This window comes from Gouania willdenowi, chromosome 8 (genome assembly GCF_900634775.1).
Source record: "Gouania willdenowi chromosome 8, fGouWil2.1, whole genome shotgun sequence".
NCBI lineage: Eukaryota > Metazoa > Chordata > Actinopteri > Blenniiformes > Gobiesocidae > Gouania > Gouania willdenowi.
In genome coordinates, this window is record NC_041051.1 from 24,504,258 (window position 1) to 24,526,068 (window position 21,811).

General features: G+C 40.4%; 1 protein-coding gene across 9 annotated transcripts in view; it reads left to right on the top strand.

The window, feature by feature from the left end:
* arhgap23a (Rho GTPase activating protein 23a) overlaps nucleotides 1-21,024 on the top strand; it is an 86,773-nt gene extending 65,749 nt beyond the window's left edge. For 5 of the 9 annotated variants that reach the window (XM_028454239.1, XM_028454235.1, XM_028454231.1 and 2 more), the window contains exons 8-24: nucleotides 1,987-2,142; nucleotides 3,054-3,162; nucleotides 3,250-3,289; nucleotides 4,410-4,547; nucleotides 5,219-5,527; nucleotides 5,611-5,672; nucleotides 6,807-6,925; nucleotides 7,981-8,099; nucleotides 8,177-8,329; nucleotides 8,449-8,527; nucleotides 8,617-8,690; nucleotides 8,784-8,873; nucleotides 8,961-9,086; nucleotides 9,177-9,218; nucleotides 11,418-11,511; nucleotides 15,910-15,941; nucleotides 17,539-21,024. In XM_028454239.1, the coding sequence (XP_028310040.1) occupies nucleotides 1,987-2,142; nucleotides 3,054-3,162; nucleotides 3,250-3,289; nucleotides 4,410-4,547; nucleotides 5,219-5,527; nucleotides 5,611-5,672; nucleotides 6,807-6,925; nucleotides 7,981-8,099; nucleotides 8,177-8,329; nucleotides 8,449-8,527; nucleotides 8,617-8,690; nucleotides 8,784-8,873; nucleotides 8,961-9,086; nucleotides 9,177-9,218; nucleotides 11,418-11,511; nucleotides 15,910-15,941; nucleotides 17,539-18,933 (3,137 nt within the window). In that variant the 3' untranslated portion in view covers nucleotides 18,934-21,024. The remainder of the gene's footprint in view (nucleotides 1-1,986; nucleotides 2,143-3,053; nucleotides 3,163-3,249; nucleotides 3,290-4,409; nucleotides 4,548-5,218; nucleotides 5,528-5,610; nucleotides 5,673-6,806; nucleotides 6,926-7,980; nucleotides 8,100-8,176; nucleotides 8,330-8,448; nucleotides 8,528-8,616; nucleotides 8,691-8,783; nucleotides 8,874-8,960; nucleotides 9,087-9,176; nucleotides 9,219-11,417; nucleotides 11,512-15,909; nucleotides 15,942-17,538) is intronic. The other 4 variants (XR_003674570.1, XM_028454233.1, XM_028454234.1 and 1 more) reach the window with 4 other exon arrangements.
* Nucleotides 21,025-21,811: the final 787 nt, after the last annotated feature.

Genomic DNA, 21,811 nt, shown 5'->3' on the forward strand with positions numbered 1-21,811 from the left:
TTGATAATAAGTATCTCAGCTTTATGTTTTACTCGTGGATAAGATCCATATTTATTGACTAATTAACAGATGGTTGTGTGTTTCCATTTTGTTTCTCTTTTTTTTTAGTAACAAAATACAACAAACCCAAAACTGATCAAAAAAATACACCATCTTATATGGTCAGCAAAACCTGCATAACAGCTTAGTAGTTTAATGAGTTTAGAAGACATTTTAAAGAATATGGATGTTTAATCCTAGCATCTCTTTTTCAAACCCTTTAACCCAGGGGTAGGCAACTCCAGTCCTTGAGGGCCGGATTCCTGAGACTTTTAGATGTGTCCCTGCTCCAACACACCTGGTTGAAACCAATGTGTTGTCATCAAGCTCTGCAGAAGCATTAAACGAGCCATGTGTTGGAGCAGGGACACATCTAAAAGTCTCAGGAATCCGGCCCTCAAGGACTAGAGTTGCCTACCCCTGCTTTAAGCAATAGACTCATGTGATGACATTATAATGTTCAAATCACTGGTTTTAAGCCCCAGTCCAGGAGAGGTTTTAGATTTCACTTTGGCTCACTATCGGGCCTCGTTCTGAGCTGCATGACATCACACCTGCAGAAGAGTCTAGCAGCAGCATGCTGGATTGCAGGCCTCCAGGAATAGACTTAGACAGCCTGGTTTGAGAGCAATGACCAGTGCAGTTGGACAATGAACCAGAGGAGGAGCGAGCTGCAGTGTGGCATCCCCTCGTGTTGGGCCTCAGGGTTCAGAGCTTCATCTGTGGCTGTTTGCTAATGACAGCTTTTCTTAAAGCCACAGCTCAGCTATTCCTGGGCCGTGCTGTAAACAGGCAGATTCCTCATCGAGGAATGGGAATGTTGTTTGACTTTTTACAAGCTCATGGGTGCAGATGCAAAAGGAAGGCTGGGAGGGGGAAGAAGAGATAAACTGAAGAATTTAGTGTATCGTAAACCCACGCTGTGCTGCCCCCTTCTGTCTGCACAGGGTGTAGATCAGACTTTAACAGGCACTCCTCATATGAGCTAATATATCTCTAATCCCCTCATTCTCATTTTTAGAGTATTAAACATGACAGTGACCAGTTGCATTGATTTTTCCTCTAACAGTCAAATGTCTTCAGTTTCTATTCCATTTGTGATTTCCTCTCACACGCCTAACACGCCTTAGATCAAATGTGTCAAACTCAAGGCCCGGGGGCCAAATCTGACCCTAGAGCATCCAATTCAGCCCACAGTAAAAATGACAGAGAAAACATGAATTATTATGTAGATTACCGAATAATCCAGTTGTAGATATCTTAAATTCACCAATTTAATGAAACTCTACAATATTTTTAGGGGCTAGCAGTTTTCCTTTGTTTATATCACATGAATGCAGTCATTTTTAACTGCAAATTGTGACAAATCTCACAATTTTTTACAAACAATTCCACAAAGTTTCTCTAAATTATGCAAAAAATGGTTACAAAATTAATCATTTTTAAAGTGAAGATCCAGCAGGGACTAATATTATAAACGAGGGCACAATTGATGTTAAAATTTATATTTTTTTCACCTAAAATTTGCGACCCACTTGAGATCAAACTGGTCCATGAACTAAAATGACTGAGTTTGACACCCCTGCCTTAGATAAAGAGCTCAAACCTGTTTTCACACTGGCTCATCCTAGTGCAGATGGGATACTTTTCATCACTTTTTTAAGAATGTTTGTCCTCCCTCAGTGGGTTGGACAGCTTACGTGCTTTTGTCAGAATTTCTACCTACTTTAGTCTCCAGAAAAGTTGGACCACACGGTCTATTGTTGGAGCTTTGATCTGTGATGGTAACCCTGCGGTTCCTCGACATTCCTTTTCTCCTGTCTTCTCCTTCTCCTGACTAACCCGCCTTTTTTCCTCTTTTTTATTTCCCGATTCTCACCTTTGTTTCTCTAACACCTCATCCTCTCTCACCTATCCTTGCATCATCCTCCTCGCTGCCTCCCACAGACGAGCCGACCAGCCCCGGCGCTGACTTGCGAGCACGCCACGTGCCGGCGTCCTCCGTAGTGTCCAGCGGCATGAGTTCGGTGCCAGCCGCTGCCATCAGCCCCGCCTCTCCCACCTTCACCTTCCCCCTCACTAGGCTCTTCTCACACGACTGCAGTGAGTGCCCCCCTTTCCTCCCACAGCTGTCTGTCACCCTGCATGCAGCAGTAGATTTGTTTGACATCTTCCTGGGTCACAGTTGGATAACTGAAGATTGCATGTTTTTTTTTTTAAAGATTGTATTTTAAATCGGGTTAAAAGGGTTTTTCTCCAGTTTCCATCTTATCAAGAGTTCTGTCCACTTCTTCTGAAATTCTTTCTTGCTCAAGAAAAAAGTTATTTTACACTTTTTTCTTTAATACTCTTGGCACAAATTTAGTTTTTTTGGAAAACCTTTTAAACTTATTTTCTGGGTCATAAATAAAACAAAACCTGTTGGTTTCAGCAACTTTCAAAAAATCTTGATAAGATGTACAACCCATGTATGTTTGTTCAAAGGGATGTTCTCTTACCGTGCATGCTTTGTGCAAAATAAGCATGTCGAGCACTTTTTGTTTTGAGTGGATGGATTTAAAGCTGCATGAAACTATTCCAGCCTGCGTCTTTGGATCAGAGGTGTCCAAACACTGTCCTGGAGGACTGCAGACCTGCATGACATTCATGTGTTGGAGCAGGGATGCAGGGTTGAGTTTGTACGGCGTTGATCTAAAGCTTTGAGCTGCATGCTGTGTGAACGATCAGTCTGAGAAGGCTCCACATCAATCCACATCCATCCACCCCCATCAACCTCCATCCATCCTCACCTTCAATAAGCTCCTCCTCCAACCCTGCTTCCCTGCTTCCTCCACCCAGTTTTTCCATGTTTCTAATCTAACACCATCCAATCGGGTGATTGGCATTGCATCAACATGCTCTCTCTGTCTCTCTCTCTCTCTCTCTCTTATCTGTATTCCCTCTCTCTCTCTCTCTCTCTCTCTCTCTCTCTCTCTCTCTCTCTCGACCGATTCATTCATCCCTTCATCGAGCAGGCAGTATTAAATCCAGTCGTCGTTCCTCATATCTTCTAGCCATCACCGCCGAGCGCTCCAAATCCTGTGACGAAGGGCTCAACTCGTTTCGAGAGGAAGGGCGAGTCTTGTGAGTTTTTTGCCTGAAATCTAAAGCCGATTGTGTGCACAGTCCGACCTTGTGACATGCTGTTGTTGTTGTTGTTGTTTTCCACAGGAGGCTTCCAAAGAGAGTCAAGAGCTTCTTCACTGATGGGGTGAGCTCATCCTCCAAATATTACACATAATCACACGTTCTGCCTGTATTTCTGTGAGGTTGACGAACAAACATTAGCCACGTGTGTTTGGATCAGAGATTTGGGCCTTGAAGCCTGTCCATACAGCCAGTCTTTTCCAGAGTGAACAAGGAGGAACAGAAATCACAAGCATAAACACATTTAAAAACATGTCCACACTCACTTTGTTTATGTTCAGTGAGGTCAAACCAGAGCACCTGGTAAAAACTTTACAAATGAACATATATATATACTGTAAGCTCGGACTCACGCCGTTGTAAGGCAGCACAAAGTCTCCTGCAATGTAATTATTTATTATCTTTACAAGCTGAAGTTTGAAATAAATAGCAGAGATTCTCGACTCGGTCGCCAACATTTCAAGGAACAGTTTAGAATCCCACGACAAACACAGGAGTAGGGGTGGGAACTTCTGGGTACCTCACAATACGATATGATGCACGATACAAAGCTCACGATAACGATTATCTCACAATATGACAATACTGCGATTAACGATATATTGGTCTGAAATAAATCTATGAGAATCTATGACATAACAAGAAAAAAAAAAAGATGAAGTGAAAAAATATAATTTTTATTTTATATCTCTGAAAGACAATAAATTGAAAGTGTCCTATGAACAGTGACACTATTTTAGTGCAACATTTCTGTAAATAAGTGTCAACATACCAATGTAAACGAATAAGTATCTCCAATAGTTCTTTCTGTAAACAAAAAATATGGTCTTTCTTACCAGTGACACCATTGTAGTGCAATATTTCAGTAAACAATATATTGGTTCCTTCAACAAACAGTCACAACATTTCTGTGAAGGTTTTGAAAATAATAAAATAAATCTTAAATCCAAAAAAAAATTAAATTGATTTTATCTTTGTAAAATGAATGTTTATTGATGATGATGCCAATAAAAAAGTATTTATGTTGATGTAATATTTGGTGTTGAATGTGACAGAGGTTCCACCCCTGCACAGGTTAAATGTTATATCTGTAACATTTAATATCTTATGTGTTTGTATGTAACGCTGTAGAGACAACCACAGGACGATGTATTAATGTGTGTGAATGCTGCTCTCTATTTCAGTCTCTGGATAACCTCGGCTCAGCAGAGGAGGTTCGCTCTAAACGTCACTCCACCTCCGAGCTGGGAAACATAAGTTACAGTGACGTGCGGCGAGAAGGATGGCTGCACTACAAACAAATCCTCACAGAGAAGGGAAAGGTGGGTTTCAAACAGGGGGGCACTGGGACAAAAATTCAGCCCTAGCGTTTTCTGTCCAGACCAGCCCACTACATTTTCAGTGGACACCACATAGAAGTTGTTATGTAGTCAGTAATGCTCAACATGTGGCTTTTATGTCTTAATTTTAATTATTATTCCCCCAGATAACCTTAAAAGGGGGAAACTTTTCACCAAATTCCTTTGGCCATTTTGCATCTTCATTTGTCCCATTTTTGTCTTACACTTTTTTCAGACTTTAGCTACCTTTTGCCAATAATTATCCAATTTTTTGTCAATTTGTGCAAGTTTGTTTTTGACATCCAATTTTTGTCCTTTTATATTTTTTTGACCACTTTTCATCCAAATAAGCTAACTTTTGCACAATGAATGCCACTTGTTTCCTTTTCCCCTACATTTTGCCTCTTTTTGTTCCACATTTTTGCACTTTTTCACTATTAATTGCCACATTTGGCCATTACATACCACCTGATTCCTCTTCATTTACCATTTTTTTGGCCACTCTTAACTGCTTTTGGCCCATTTTAGTCACTTTTTACTTTTTTCTTGCCACATTTTTGCCACTTTTGGACCATTTTTGGCCACCTGTTATCATGTCAGCCTCCACTCTCTCATGGTGACTCTGTGACTCCCATCTTGTCTTTCCCTCACAGAAGGTGGGCAGCGGCATGCGACCGTGGAAGCGCGTCTTCTCCATTCTCCGCTCCAATTCGCTGTTCCTCTACAAGGACAAGAGGGAGGCGGTTCTTCGTGGCGCCACGATCGGAGGCTCAGCTGACGACGACCAGCCAATCAGCATCCGCGGCTGTTTGGTGGACATTGCGTACAGTGAGACGAAGAGGAAGCACGCCCTGCGACTGACCACCCAGGACTTCTGTGAGTACCTGCTGCAGGCGGAAGACCGGGAAGACATGTTGGAGTGGATACAGGTGATCAGGGAGAACAGCAAGACGGACAGTGAGGTCAGAGTCACACTCCTTTCACTGATTGGTGCTGAGCTGTGGTGTGATGTCACAGAAACTAAAAAGGTGTTTGTCTATCGCAGGAGCTTGGATTTTCCAGACAGGCTCTCATCAATAAGAAGCTCAATGATTACAGAAAACAAAGGTGAGGAATCACACTTTCTTTGCAGTTATGAAACACATACAGTTTTTGTCTTGCAGTCCAGAATGTTACCATTCATCCAGAATTAGATGTCAGTATTTTTATCATTCCTGGGTCCTAATTTATAAAGTTGGACCACTTTGATCTAAAATGTGCCTGAACTAGTCCTGGGCAATATATCGAGAGTCTAGATATATTGAGATTTAAATTTTGTCGAAATAGAAAATTACAATATTGCTTAATGATATATTTACATTTTATAGCCTATTGTTGCTGCTTTTGCTGCTTCTCAGAACAGCATGAAAAGCACAGTTAGATGGATTCCTGAGTGTATCCTAACCCAGACATCCCCTAAACAAGCCGCACTACAGAACTCACTCACACATGCTGTCCCTTAGAGGAGAATAAGCCAAAAGTCGCACATATTGTGAAGCTTTTTGTTAATAAATGTGCCCTTTTGGTGTTTTCTATTAGCAAATGTTACCCAGAATTGTATTTCTGGTATTTATTGAGTTAAAATATTGAGATTTATATTGTACTGTATATCGCCATTTTGAGATAAAATATCGAGATAAGAATTGTGCATATTCATATCGCTCAGCCCTAGCCAAAACACATATTTCCCACAACCCAACGCCTGTAAATAACACCATCAAATATTTTTTCTATGTCCAAAAGAGCACTGGTTACTTTCTTCATCACATGGTTGTCTGTTGACAATTTTTTTCTCTCTAAAGGAGATAAAACAACCATGTATTACAGTAATTCTATGCAACTGCAAAGTAAGGATGCACAATATTGGATTTATTAATTTTTTTATTTATTTGATTTTTTGCCAGTATCCAATATTTTTCAACTCATTTAGTTGATCACTGATACACATTTTTCTCTCACACGTACTGTAATTGTAGAGATCCTGTAGTTTCTATAGTTGAATTAACAAATGTAATTATTCTGCAGACTCTTTATCATGTTGACACGCTAAAAAAATACAGACATAAGGCAAAGCTGAAAATGATTTAACAGCAGTAATCATTCCTTGTGCAAATTTTTTGTTCATGATAATATATTTTTTTAAAGTAATAAATCAACACCAAAGAAAGAATGCCACTCATAACTCTCTGTCTCCCCCTGCAGTCCACCATCTGCCAAGCCGGACTCCTCTCCGAGGTTACCTCGCATGAAGCCACCTTTTCTTCTCAACAAGACTGAGAACGCAGCCGGAGCTCCGCGCTCGCCAAAACCAGACGGCAAAGGTCCGTGTCTGAACAAAAAACAATATTCTTCCTCAAACTCGCATTATATCAATATAATAATGAATAATAATGGCTTGAATTTATATAACGCTTTTTTCAAGAAGACTCAAAGCGTGTACAGAAACCCTTATTCATTCACACCAGTCACTCACACAGTCATACCGGTGGTGGTAAGCTACAATGTAGCCACAGCTGCCCTGGGGCATACTGACAGAAGCGTGGCTTCCTTTTCACACCTACGGCCCCTCTGACCACCTCCAACATTCATGCACAATTCATACCCAAGGCAATGTGGGTAAAGTGCCTTGCCCAAGAACACAACGACAATGACTTGGATAGAGCGGGATTTGTTAACTATTATAACTTTGGTGTGAATTTAAATTTTTATTGTGTTGTTAAAGCTTTGGTAGGCGATTTTTTTCCAAATACACTTTTTAAGTTTTGGGTTGAAATTGTCTTTATATCCTGACAGAAATTAGGATCTTATGTGCTCTGAAAAAGGAACGAAGAAAATCTGTCAACGTAGCAGCTGTAAACCTGTAATAACTTTGACCAATGGAAAACAACAAACCGTTTTTTTCAACCAATCACGTCTCCCTGTCTCCCTGCTCGTTCTCGACCCCTCGCATGCACGAGCTCACACTGAAAGCGCGTCACCGCTGAGAGAGTTAAAACAGTTTTTGGTCACGTTTTTTTTAACATATATGATGGTAAAGTTTATTGTTTACTTACTACTGAATGAGACAACGACGTTTCTACACAATACAAGCGATGAACTGAGGTCTGCTTCAGCTGTGTGCATGCATGTGAGTGAGACGGAGCACAGAGGGGAGGGGAAAGGGGGGTATAGGCGGAGCCATTGGGGAGGCTGCATTCAAAATCATACTCGCTTTTGAAAATTGCCTACCCTACCTTTAAATATATGTAAATTTTTGCTATTGTAATTTGATGCAGCAAATTTCCCAGCACACATTCAGTATTTTATTATTCAGCTCTGTTTTGGCTCCAAAAGGTGTGATGTGTGTGTTTGTAAAGTGAGTACCTTGTGTGTTCAGATGAGAGCAGTCCTCCCAAGTCTCCATGGGGAATCAACATCATGAAGAAGACAAAGAAGGCAGGGCCTAAAGCCTTTGGAGTGAGGCTGGAGGACTGTCAGCCGGGCGTCAATAATAAGGTGAGCCTGATCAGCTCTGCCTGCACCGTCATGGGCTTTGTTTGACTTGTTTGACCTTTGACCCCTCGTTTCTTCAGTTCATCCCTTTGATAGTGGAGATCTGCTGTGGTCTGGTGGAGGAGATGGGTCTGGAATACACTGGCATTTACAGAGTACCTGGGAACAATGCACTGGTGCTTCTGCTTCAGGACCAGCTCAACAAGGGTGTGGACATCAACCCTGCAGAGGAGGTGAAGACTTGAGAGTGTCTGAGCGAATAAGCATGGCAGCAGAGAATCTGGCAACCCTACCTTTTAGAAAAACTATTGTAACACTCTCTGAGTGACTTTGTGTTCCCTGTTATTGACAGAAGTGGCAGGACCTCAACGTCGTCAGCAGTCTACTCAAGTCATTCTTCAGGAAACTACCAGAGCCTCTTTTCACAAACGGTGAGACAAACGTGCTCCAACAAGTCGGCCTCCCTCCCATCATTCAGTCTAAACAAATCATGTCTCTGATCCTTCAATTATCTTAACAGACAAGTACAACGACTTCATTGATGCCAACCGCATGGAAAATGCATCAGAAAGACTGAAGACCATGAAGAAACTGGTCTGTGCTTCCTTGTGTTGATTGACTTTCCTTTTTTCCTAAAACTCTGACACTGTAAGAGGTTTATTAATTAATTTTTTCTCTCCATCGTAGATTCGAGATCTGCCGGATTATTACTACCACACTCTCAAGTTCCTGGTGGGTCATTTGAAGACTGTAGCCGACAACTCGGATAAGAACAAGGTGTGTGTGAGGAACTTTCTCTGAATGATGCTGGGCTTTTCTATACAAGCCTTTGATGTTGAAACGCTCCTCTCATCGTGTGTTTAGATGGAGCCTCGTAACCTGGCACTGGTGTTTGGGCCCACTCTGGTTCGAACATCAGAGGACAACATGAAAGACATGGTCACGCACATGCCCGACCGCTACAAGATCGTAGAGACGCTCATCCAGCACGTGAGGCCTTTGAAACATTTCAGTCGGATGGTATTAGAAACATGCTTTGTCTGCACCTGTTAAGTGTTGTACTATTTGTTGTTCTGGTAGTGCACCTGGTTCTTCGCTGAAGAGCAAGACAAGGAGGAGAAGGTAGGATGCTCTACAAATAGCCATTCATTCTTTCGTCCATCCATGTGTCCAGATGTTTGTTTGATAAGAGTTAATATTTAGATGGAATATTGACATCTAGAAGTCGGCCTTTAAGGATTTACCCGTGATGCCATTTCTATAATATTGGAGACATGAGTTTTTGAAAACTCTACATAACCAGTGTCAAACTCAAGCCTCGGGGGCCAAATCCGGCCCTTTGGAGCATCCAATTCGGCCCACAGGAGAAAGAAAAAAATAACAGAGAAAACATGAATCATTGTGTAAATGAAACACAACACTCCTGGTGTTTATATAACATGATTGCAGTCTTTTTTAATGTTTAACTGTTGTAAAAACAGATTATTATATAATATTTCCCTTAATTAAATAGAAATTCGTCACAAAATCTAGGAAATTTAAAGTGAAGATCCTGTTGGAACTGATATCTATCACTTATTGCTTGGATATTGTCAGTTTCTTACAAATTTTGTATTTATTGTACACTACATAGAAGTGTAAACTATGGCACGTCAACGCTGAAATTACTTGTTTTCCCGCGTAAAATCTGTGGCCCACTTGAGATCAAACTGTTCTGTATTTGGCCCCTGAACTAAGATGAGTTTGATGCTGCGTTTACACCGGATGCGTCACGAAATGTCCGTATGTCCAGATTACATACAAAGTCAAGGAAGCATGCGTCCCAGATGCGAAATCTTTCCTGTGCGGCAGTGCGGTGCAATCTGCACGTCAAGTGCGTTGGCCGTGCGAGCGCTCCCGATTTTACGCATATCCGAGCATTCGCAAGAGTTGAAAATATTGAACTCATGTGGCTTTCTTACGAAAGCCAATCAGAGTCTTTGTTGACAGTGACGTCAGGTTGTCAACACAGACACCGGTCTGTTCACCCATTCAACCTTGGAGTAGAAGCTGTGTGTAACCACCTGGAGCTGTATGACACGGCCTTTATAACCGGGACCGCACTAGGAAGGATTTGGTGTGGAGGAGAATCAGCGAGGAGGTGGTAGTAGCAGGTAAAAGTTATCTCTGTAGCACTGAGCTAGCATAGCATTAGCCGCTAATCACACCGGCTTTTTTCTCTGGTGGTTTATATTTGTGAGAGTGGAAAAAAGAGCGCAGCTCCTCGCTTCAGCAGGCAGTGAAACTCACCGAGTTGGATATGTCGCTGGTGGGCGGTGCTTCGCTTCAGACGTGCTTATGATGCGAATGGGGACATTTTTTGATCCTGCTGACCCTGCGGTATGTTTCGTACGCCAGATGCGTCCGATGCCGCAGAAGACGCATTCGGTGTGAACGCAACATAACACCCTCAGCATATTTTTGCATGTTTTCATTCAAGTACATGCAGTGCACAGATAATCCACTAGAGTTCAGTATTTCATGCACCAGACGGTCTTCACTTGAGACCTCCAAAATGGCAGCTGTCAGTCAGTGACCACATGTTTTCTCGGATATTTTTGTTAATTTGAGTAAGAAAAACTTTGAAGTTGTTATTTATATTTTTGTTTAATAAAAAATAGTTGCTGCATTGATGCAATGTAAAACTACTTAAAGTGAAAGTAAAGCCTCAGGTTTTGGCTGACGTGCATTTGGTTTGATGGTCAAAAAATGCCTTGCTTATGGGCGTTGCTCCTTAAGCAGTTAAGACACGCCCACTCACTCTCTGACTCAGCTGAGCTGTGCACAATACCTAGAATGCATTTCATAAATGCATTCTATAAAGCAACATACTTGTTTTTATTATTTAATAAACTAATTAAAGGCTTAAATTGCATGATTAGATATATTTAGAGTAGAAATTTGTAACCTATATTTTATGTTTATGTTTTATTTTGGGTTAAGGTTATATATTGTTTATATAAATACACAATAAAAGGGTTTGTAAAGAAAAATTGAAATGCCGTTTTCATTGCTGCGTGATGAACAAATTCTGTTTCCTGTTGGTTGTATGTTTTTTTTTTTTTTCCAAAAACACAAATCTGAGCATTACACATCACATGAAGTTCTAATGTATCAAGTCAAACAAAATAAGTCATATATGCAAATATTTTTTGGCAATTGTTTCATGGTTCAGGCTTCAAGATTAACCCTTATTTTCTACTTTATTTATCCATTCATACATTCTTCCCTGTACAGTATCTTGTCTTTAATGACTAAATATGAACTTGTCTGTCCCTGCAGACGCCGGTGGACACGGAGGACGTTCAACCCGTCCCAAATATAGACCACCTACTGTCCAACATCGGTAGGACTGGTCTGCTCGGGGAGGCCTCAGGTGAGCCTGCAAGCAGCTGTGTTTGTTTGCTCTGTCGTGATCAACGAATGCTGCCTTTTAAAAGAAGGAAATTCCCCTTTTGATAACAAGTACAGTAAACTAAGGAAGCTTAATGAGCTGGAAATACTTTTTTTTCCTCAAAGAAAGGAAATATTAAATCAATTTGCCATTGACTCAATTATTTGTGAATCTCTCTAATAAGTAAGTACATTTTTTAGGGTTTTTTAAAGTTAAAAGGAAGAATTCCCTACTTTCCTGCAGCACTTGAATGCACCATAAGAACTAAAGGCTACTGTCAGTGCCCGATCCTTTCAGATCCTTTCAACGCATGCGCTTAGACTACGTCACCTCCTTCACACAGAGCTCCTGGGACGTGATATTTGAATATAAACTGACCATATGACGTTTGTTAAATATTTTAAAAGTACATATGTAAATATGTAACTGTATTTGTGGGGTTCCTAATTGTTAACTAAAAAAAGCAAAAAGGAAAAACAACCTTAAGAAGAGTGCTTTGTTGTAGGGATTTGATTTGTGTAGCTACCCCCTCTGCAGCATCCGATTGAATAGATGTTAATGTATTATTATTTAAAGCTTTGTTATCTGAGCACTTGATGAAGTCGTATAGTATTTAAATTCTGAAATAGACGCTTGGTAAACAGGTTTTGAGCCAGTATGAATAAAAGATTATTAAACATTTTATCTCTGTCCTCTGTCTGTAATTTAAAAATACCAAATTATTTGTTTGTAGTAAGTAATAATAATAAACTGATTTTTTTTTTTAAAAGAAGTATAAAAAATAATCATAGAAATGATGCACCCAACAAGTTTATTTTTAAATCCATATGTGCAGGCTAACACAAAAGCCAGAGATTGAAACTGACGGTAATGTGAATTGATGTATTTGATGTCAATGAAGTAGTAAAAAAGATAGATCACATATTTTGCATTAATAAAATACACAAAAACTGATCAAAACACAATACACAACTTTGACAATGAAAAACCAAAATAAATCGTAATTCACTCAAAACATAAATTTCCAACAATTTGGGAGATCTTGACAGCAGGTTTAGAATGCACAAACTAATTATTTTTATTTATTATTAAAATTGACTCAAAAGAAAATTGACAAACATTTTTTATATCTGCATTAATGCATTTTAAAAAAGCCTAAATTAAAATAGGGTTGTACAAAAAACTTTACTTTTATCCTTATTTATTATTATTTATTTATCCTAATACAACCAAACTCAATTGATGAAAAATCTAAATTCTATATAAGCCTTTTTAGACACTCTGGAAATCTCGCTCTCGTTCAATTCTCGCGCACAAGGCCAAAGGTCAAGAGGGATAAACTCGCCATGGTTGACGGTGTTGGCAGCGAGTCTGACAGAGATTGAGACTCTTTTACCCACTGGAGCGTTGATTTCTTAAAATGTTTTTTTTGCACAATAGTGGCATCGGTCTCCGCGGCAGAAAGCCTGAGTTAGCTGCCGTTTACCTCCTCCAATGTTACCTGAAATCACTCAATTTTGATTGTTTTTGTTTTTTTCTTTTTGATCTTCCCACTAAAACTGACAGCAAAAAAATCTTCAGCGAACCATAGATTAAGCGAGGCAAAAACTTTGAAAAAATATATAAAAATATAAGCGCAAATATTCATTGAAACTTGTTCGTTGAAAGACAGTGTAAGTGTGTGACTGCAGACTAAGTGTTGCACTTGTAATATATTGGAATGTCAAATAGATTAGGCCATCCTTTATTGTACAAAAAGTGCGCTAAAAATTTCAGCGCATAGCGCAAACAGCATTCTGTTTACATTATTAACCCTCTTGACCCTATGACCTCACAGGTCGCGCATGAGCAGTGTGTGAAAAGGCTTAATGCTTACTGTCACTGTTGCTACGGTGACAGCCAACCCAATTCGTAAAATCGTACACAAACTGCTGTAAAATAGGCCGAACGGATGTGGAAAGGATGTGAAAGGATCAGACGTGGCGTGTGAAAGGATCGGGCACTGACAGCTACTGTAACTTGCAGTGCCTCTGTGTTTGATAGCATGCCTGTCGTCCTTTCCTTTCTCCTGAAATCTTTTTTCACACCACGTTGCTCATCTTTCTCTTTCTTTGTACGTTTCTGCGTTTCCTTCTCTCAGCTGAGCCTGTGGAGCAGCCACTGCGGTAGGATGTCACTGTGTGTGTGTGTGTGTATGAGAAAGGGGGAGTGTGTTAGCGGTGTGATGTTCTGTCTCTCCATGGTCTCCATTCCCCTCCTCAAAGCCTCACTGTTGAGCCAAAGTCACTTCAGTGTGAGATGAAGGAATGGACGACTGGGTGTGTTGAAGCTTCTGTTTCTGATACTGGAGAGTAAAGAGTAAACTGCTCCGTCACTCAATGACGACTCCGTCAGTCAGCAAAGCTCCACGCTCCAATCATCCAACAGTATCGTCCAATCACAGGGCTCCTCAGCCCTCTTCCAGCTCGGAGTGAGACTCTGGGTGGTTCCTTTAACTTTTCAATTTGAATAATTTCAATGGGAAATGCCTCTCAGGCAGGAAATATTGTTCTCTTCCACTCAGTAAAGTGGCCTCTCGTGTTGTATTGGACCAAGACTGTGAAGCCATGCACAACAGGTTTATCTCTTTTAAAAAAAATGTTAATAGTTGCAAATTAAAGGACATTTTAAATTGAATTTCAATCAATTCCTTTTACCTTATTTTAACCCTGCATTATTGTATAGCGCATTTCATACACAAGGCAACTCAATGTGCTTTACATGATGAAAAAGTGCAACAGAAAATATTCAACAGCTTAAAAATCAATAAGAACATTAAAATCAGCAGTAAAACATTTAAAAACATCAACAAACACATTACATCAACAACAACATGACCATAAATTGTTGGGAATTACTGTCACGATTTGCCCACACAACGACGCATGTTTAATTAGTTTGAATAATGATAATAAAGATATAAACAGAACAATTATGAATGTATTGATACAAATATGTTCTATTTTAATTAGAATATTACAATTGGGTTTTTAATAAGTAAAAATAAAAACATAAATGTTCTATTTAATAATGTTGTGAAAATTAATAATTAATGACATCTTAATATACAGAAGACACATTTTAGTTAAAGTTAAAAATGTGCGTTTATGTGTAGCTACTCAACTAATTGTATTTGTAGCCGTTGTGCTCACACCATGTCTCTGGTGTGTGTGCGCCGATCAAAAAGCCCAGACTTACGACGCCTACAGAGTTAGATATCATCATCATCATCATTATTATCATCATCATTATCATCATCATCATAATTATTATCGTGACACCAATTACTGTGGAGCAGCTCATTTTTTTTTTAAAAGACTTCTGTTGATGGAATATCCTGAACTACACAGAGCCATCATTTTGTCCAGCACAGAATTAATCACAACACCTATACACTGACTTATTGTTGAAACTGGTGCATTATGAATAAAGTTGAATTAAATAGTCATAAACAGGTGTTTTGACGAATTCTGTGGCCCCAAAAAAATGATGGTTCCGGTGGTCGGTGTTTAAAGCCACTTGAGTCTTGAATAACTTTACATTTTTAAAATATGATGACTTTTTTTATACTCTAATTAAACTCTTCAGTATTTTTCAGTCAGTGTTCTCCTACAGCTGGAACACAGACTGATTGAAATTACCAAGTTTAATTAAAGATTATAAAGAAAGTAGCTTATCTTTTGGATTTTTTATTACTGACATCAGCATGATTTGTTTTTCATAGAATAAGATGGTGTTAAAAATCCAATATGTAAAAAATGTAGATACACAGACTTTAACATTTTAAAACACAGACACGTAAGAGGCCTTTTCCACTCAGGGGAAGCTGGTGTAAACGTGCCACCTGGAGCTCCACCTCCTGGGCGTCTCCTTGGATTGTAACTGGTTTTATTGGTTTGATGGCAGGTAACATTCAAGGCTGTTGTCCTGCATTAGTGTGTGTTTGGTTTGTGTGGGAATTTTTTCATCCTCTCTACACCTCCCTACACTGATTGATGTCATCAGTTTGTGGCGATGTGATTGGTCTGTGTGTGTGTGTGTGCGTGTGTGTGTTGTGGTTAGCTCGTTTAGCTTTCCACACCACAACACCAAACTCCAGCGTGTGCATCAGTGTCTTGGTTTGGGTTGTTTTCATGGTGAGAAGACACAGGGGGAGACCACAGAGTGCAACTTCAGTTAATCCAACAGGACGTTAGGTGGTGGTTTTCAGTGCAGGTGATGACGTGGTGACAGTAGGAGCAGAGAAGTTTAGGAAGGACTGCCTCTGTGTCCTCCACCATGTTAACTCATCCTGTTTACTCCTGTTTAACTCACTGCTTTCTCTTTCTCTTCTTCCTCCAGACTCAACCAACAGTGACTCGGCTAAATCAAAGGTAACGGCTCCTCACATGACACACAGCTGTCATCAATCAAAGCCTTTAATCTTCCTTCAATTATACATTATCTGATAAGAGTGGAATGTTAATAAAAAAGAGAAGAACAACGGTGGACGTATAGACACAAAAAGCCTGAATTCTTAGTTGTGATGACAGGGCTAACGCAAGCAACCAAAGAAGTACAGTATGTCAGTGTGTGACCTGCAAAGTCTTTTTATATATATATAATATATATTATATATATAATTTTCTTTAAAAAAGTCATTTTGGAGCTGCCAGGTGTTAAACCTACCATTTCATCCGACATGGGCTGTGTTTGAAATGGCACACTCATGTACTACCCATACTAATAGTTCCAGCTAAAGCAGCCTTTCTTCGCCTTACCAGGTCCACCATAATGAAATGAGAACGTTAATTGGGTGTCAAACTCATTTTAGTTCAGTGGCTAAATACTGACCAATTTGATCTCAAGTGGGCCGCAGTTTTTAGGTGGGGTAAAAAGAACAATTATAACATCATTGTGCCTTAGTTTTCAACATTTGTTCAATTTACTTAAAAAAATTATTTTGTCACCAATTTTTTTTTGTGAAATTTAGAAGAATTTTGTGCAATTGTTTGTGAGAAATTGCAAGATTTGTGGAAATTTTGAGAATTCTTTCCACAATTTGAAAAATGCAAGCCAATAAAGTATAGCAGAGTTTCATTAAATTGGTCAATTTGAATTACTAGTGCAGTGCCCGTAGGAAGTATGTCATGCTATAGAAAAGTGTGAGGTTTAGTAGCTTTTTTATGGATGGTTTACATGGGAGCTTTATTTCCTCTTTAATTGAGAATAAAAGTTAAATCCTCTTTAAACTGACCTTGTAAACACTCAATTCCTAATGCAAATTAAATTCTGAAACGCAGACAATGTTTATTATTATTATTATTACTCACCATAGTTACAAACGTTGCTTATTGAGGACACCTGCTGGTCAGTATTTACTGGTTTTTTTTTTTTTAGAATATTAAACCCACTTTAGTCATTTTTAAAAGCCCATTGTGCAGTCACTCCTGTAGATTCTACGCAGCTTTAAACTTATCCTGAGCTACCATGACTGCCTGTCAACATTGAACTGTTCTGCAAAGCTGCATTTAAGACAATTTTAAGAAATAATTCATGAACAATATCATTGCAGTCCAAACAAATCCGACGTTGCACACCCTTGAACCAAGCAGCAGCCATGTTGAAAGTCTCAGGTCAATCTGAGCCTGATTCGCTGAGATATTTGAGACAGACACAGACACACACACAGAGGTTCCTTGATTGATTGATTGATTGAGGTAGGGAACAACTGCGCTAAATACGGTTTCTTTTCACTTATTTACAAATTGAGATTATTTAGAATGTGTGTTATCACTTCTTCATTCCATCATTATTCTCTATAGTTGTTTTTAGATAGTTTTCTAAGCAAAATGTTGTAGTTGGACAAATGGGGTACTTGGATACAGAAATAAGAGAAAGAAGGTACTTAAGCCAAAAAGGCCCCTGGGCCTTGAGTTTGACACGTGTTCATGTCTGTAGGTATTACAGTGATGTGTCCTTTACTTTCAGGCCTCGTGGGGGTCCAAGAAAGACCTCAGAGCCAAGGACTTCCTGACTCTGTCCATCATGTCTGCTGTGACGGGCCGAAAACGCAGGAAGCGCCACAACGGGCGGCGAGTGGGCAGCAGCACCGACGACGACTCCGAGCAGGAGCCAATCAAAGCTGCACACCTCGGGGCGGAGGAAGAGGAGGAGGAGGCGGAGTCGCCTGTGGGAGTGACTGCTCCTCATGCAGAGGGGGAGGAGGACGACGATGAAGAGGACGAGGAGGAGGAAGAGGATGTGGAAGTTGAAGAAAGCCAAGTGAAAGAGGACACGGAAGAAGTGGCGGTGGTTTCCAGCCGACCGTGCACCAAAGAGGAAGAGGAAGCAGGAGGAGGAAGGCAGGCGTTGAAGGAGCCGCGGTGGAGAGCTCCAGAGGACGCACGCTCCATCGTCTCAGGCTACTCCACCCTCTCAACGCTGGGGAGGAGCCTGGGTTCAGAAGGGCGGGGCGACGACGCTGACGATGAGCACAGCGAGCTGGTGAGTGAGACGGACAACGAGAGCGGTTTCGCGTCACGATCGCTCACCCAGGAGAGGCCCAGCAAACACACACACACTCAGACAAAGACAGAGACAAACACGCAGCAGCTGCCGGCGCCACCACGCAGCTTCCTCCACACACACTACAAAGCACCTGTCGTCACACCCACCAACGCCCTAGCCCCGCCTCCTCCCCACCCTCAGGACTCCAACGAGAGGAGCGAAGGAGGGCAACGCTCCACCACGCCCTCTTCCTCCTCCTCTTCCTCACACAGGCTCCACCCACGGCCGTCCTTCAACTCACACAAGCTGATCCAGTGCGACACGCTGGCCAGGAAGAAACTGCGCTCGGAGAAGGCCAAGGCGCGATCCCTGGACCTGCTGGAGCTGTCGGGGGCCGAGGCTCCCGGCTCGGGCACAGGATCCGACGGCGCGTGCAGAGCGAGGCGGGACCCCTCCAGGACCAACCCTTCCTCCTGCAGCAGCCAGGAGAGCCTGCGCCCTGCCCGGCCCAGGGCCGCCCTGCCACCCTCAGAGGCCCAGTCCTTCAGCCCCGCGGCTCCCGAGGGCCGATCGCTGGCCGAACAGGTCCGAGCTCGCTTCCTGGGCTCGGCAGACGACCTGCGCAGCGTGGGCCTGAGGAAGCCCCTGTCCCCAGAGACACGGAGGAAGAGGCGGGCCTGGCGCAGACACACAGTGGTGGCCTCCCCCACCGAGGCGTCCGGTAAGAGGCCTCCACTTCCTGTCAATGACTTCCCTTTGTCTACGGTCCATCAGAACCAGGGAAAAACACAAGGGCTGCAAGCAGACGCCGACAGGTTCGACCAAAGCGCAGCTACACGTCAAGCCCCGCCCTCTCGGTTCCACCAATACCTGTGAGAGCTTCGCTGCATCTGCGTCCGTGGTTCGCCTCCGTCTCTAGTGATGCCAAAGACCAAGACACGAACCGCAAACTATCTGAGATAGTTTTATCTCAGCAAACTATCTCCTTTAAATCACCACGAGCATCGTATCGATGCTCGTGGTGATTTAAAGGAGATAGTTTGCTGAGATAAACACACTTCTGTGTGTTATTTAAAAAAAAAGGCAGTAAAACAACTTTCCAACGACCGACACATGAAATAATACCATAGAAATGTACGTACCATAATATCCCTGAGTGTGTGTGTGTTTGCAGGTGTTTGAACCATTTTTGTAACATTTGTACAAAGCCTTTTTAAGTTAACTGTAAATACAAACGTTTTATTTGTTTTTGTTCTTAGTTCTTATTTTCTATGGTTTACAAATGTGTACAAGTGCACAGTCTTTTTGTTTCAAGACATTACTTGAAATGTTTTTTGTTTTTTTTTTCTTAATATATTATTTCTGTTTTATATTCCACATATGATAAATATATTTTGTAAAGTTTAAAAAAAAAAAAAAAAAGAAAGAAAAAGTACCTTCAGCTCTTGAACTAAACGTGCTTCAGTCGTCATCGATGGCCTTTCACTGGTTCACTGTGCAGGAAACCTTTATTTCACAGCTGATTGTTGAACTGCAGGCAGCATTCACACATTTATGTATTCATTCACACGTTCTCACCCTTTGCCTTTCAGAGGATCTGTTTTTCGGTGCAGCTTTCGTCGGCACGTTTATTAACGCAGAGGTTCCAACAAAACCTTGACGGCCGAGGGAAAACGGGTCAGTGTATGTTTTTGGTCATTGAATTTTCTGTTCAGAAAAAGAAATCCCCAAAAACCAAAAAACAAGTGGGTATTTGATTTTTCATTTTTTGAAATGAGCAAAACGAGGCTTGTCATCTGTAGAAATCGCTGCAAACATATTGCACAGAAAATGGCTTCATGCGACTCACTAATGCAACTTTAACTCGTAACTATGTGCGTTTGACAGTTATGAATTATGTAAATTAACAAAATCAGTAAATAGTTCAAACCTCACTACAGACATATCCCACATTTCAACACAATGCATATATGTATATATATATATATATATATATATAATCAGTGAGTCGCATTTTCTGTACAAAATCTCGCCTGTTCCACTCCCACTTTGGTGCACGTTCCAAAGACGTTTTAAAAAGCAGGGACAACGATTAATATATTTTGGTGTCCTCATATGTGCTCTTATTTTGAAAAGAATAACTTCCAGTCTCACCATAATGAAAAGCAGGCTTTTATTTTGTTATTGTCTGCTGGTGTTTGTGTTTTTTTGGTCTGAAATCCCTTCTTGTCCCTGATAAAGAAATATGCCTTTAATTTTATTTTTAGCTTTTAAATTTAAAAACAAAAGTCAAATAAATTATTTTTTTGATTTCCTTTTCTGAACAACAATTCCAATGACCAAAACATACACTGACCATAATGGTACACTAGAGGAAGTCCAGATACCACTTACTACAATGATCTGTTTATTTTATTTGTTCTTGAAACGTAGCGTTCTCATTTGACCAAATGTAGCCCAGAATTTTAAGTTTCTTACCACAGGATTGTTTCTCCAAGTGCCTGATTTGTTGGAATGTGTATTTGTTCTGCCGTGCCATGCTCCATCATCATCATCATCTATCCACCTTCTGTTTTTTCCTCTTCACTGCACGTTTTTAAGAAATGTTTTAGAAGACTACAACACAGTCTATGCACTAATGGTGAGGAACTCTCAGCTGCTTTCTCTTCACAAACTGAGGCTTTAGTGGCCCAGTGTGGGATTATGGTACACCCTTCCTCAAAAACTGCATACGGTCATGTGACATCCATGAGAATGGGCTTCATCTGTGTGTCATCTCCAGTGTGACTGTAGCCAATGTTTAACGTCTTTCTGTACATACTGCTACCTTAATATGAAACATAATATTGTATTGTGTACATTTGCAAACAGGAACTGGACTTGAAAGATTGTCCGTCTGAAAACATCCTCCTCATGAGCGTGTGCTATAAAGCAAAGTCAAACATGTAAATAAAACAATGTTTTAAAAGAAAAAAAATGCATGTTTTACTGTTTGTGATGTTTTTGAGTCTGCTCAGTGCTGCCCTCTAGAGGCTCCTCGTTGTTATGGTCTGAACGGACACATGGAAACCAGGACTTTCCTAAATTTTAAGAAATAAGGATAAAAGTCGTGCAGCATGTAGTCAAATGTAACACACAAAGGTTTATATTTATGTAATAGTAACAATTGTTTTAATTTAAACTTATTTTATAAACTTATCTCAACTTTTAAATGTTGTATTGGCTAGTTGAGCATGTAATATTACACATTTTTATTTCTTAAACAACTTAAATCTAGAGTGTAAAGAGTACTGATAGATCCTACTCAAGTAGAAGTACTATTACTTGAGTGAAATTGTACTCCAGTACAAGTAAGTCAAGTAAAAATTACTAGTTACTTTTACCCTCCATGTGTATTTCTGGTAATAAATGTCACCACGATTCTCTTGCGTACAGTAAACATTGCATGTATAAACTTAAAGAGATTAAATCTTACACAGTTGGAACTTAATTTGTTTTCCTCAAAAGCATCTGTATCAAATAAAAGGTGTCGAAAAATGTGCAATTAATATAAAACACCAATAAATTAAATTCAAAATGTTAAATGAAAATAACCAATGCTTTTTTTCTCCACCGTCCATTACATTTAATCCGATTGGTCGGCTATGATGTGATGCTTTTAAGTTTCACAATGTTCGTTGAGCATTTTAAGATACAAAATCCTTATTCCTTTTTAAAACGTACTTCAGTACCAATAAAATTACAGTAAAGTGAG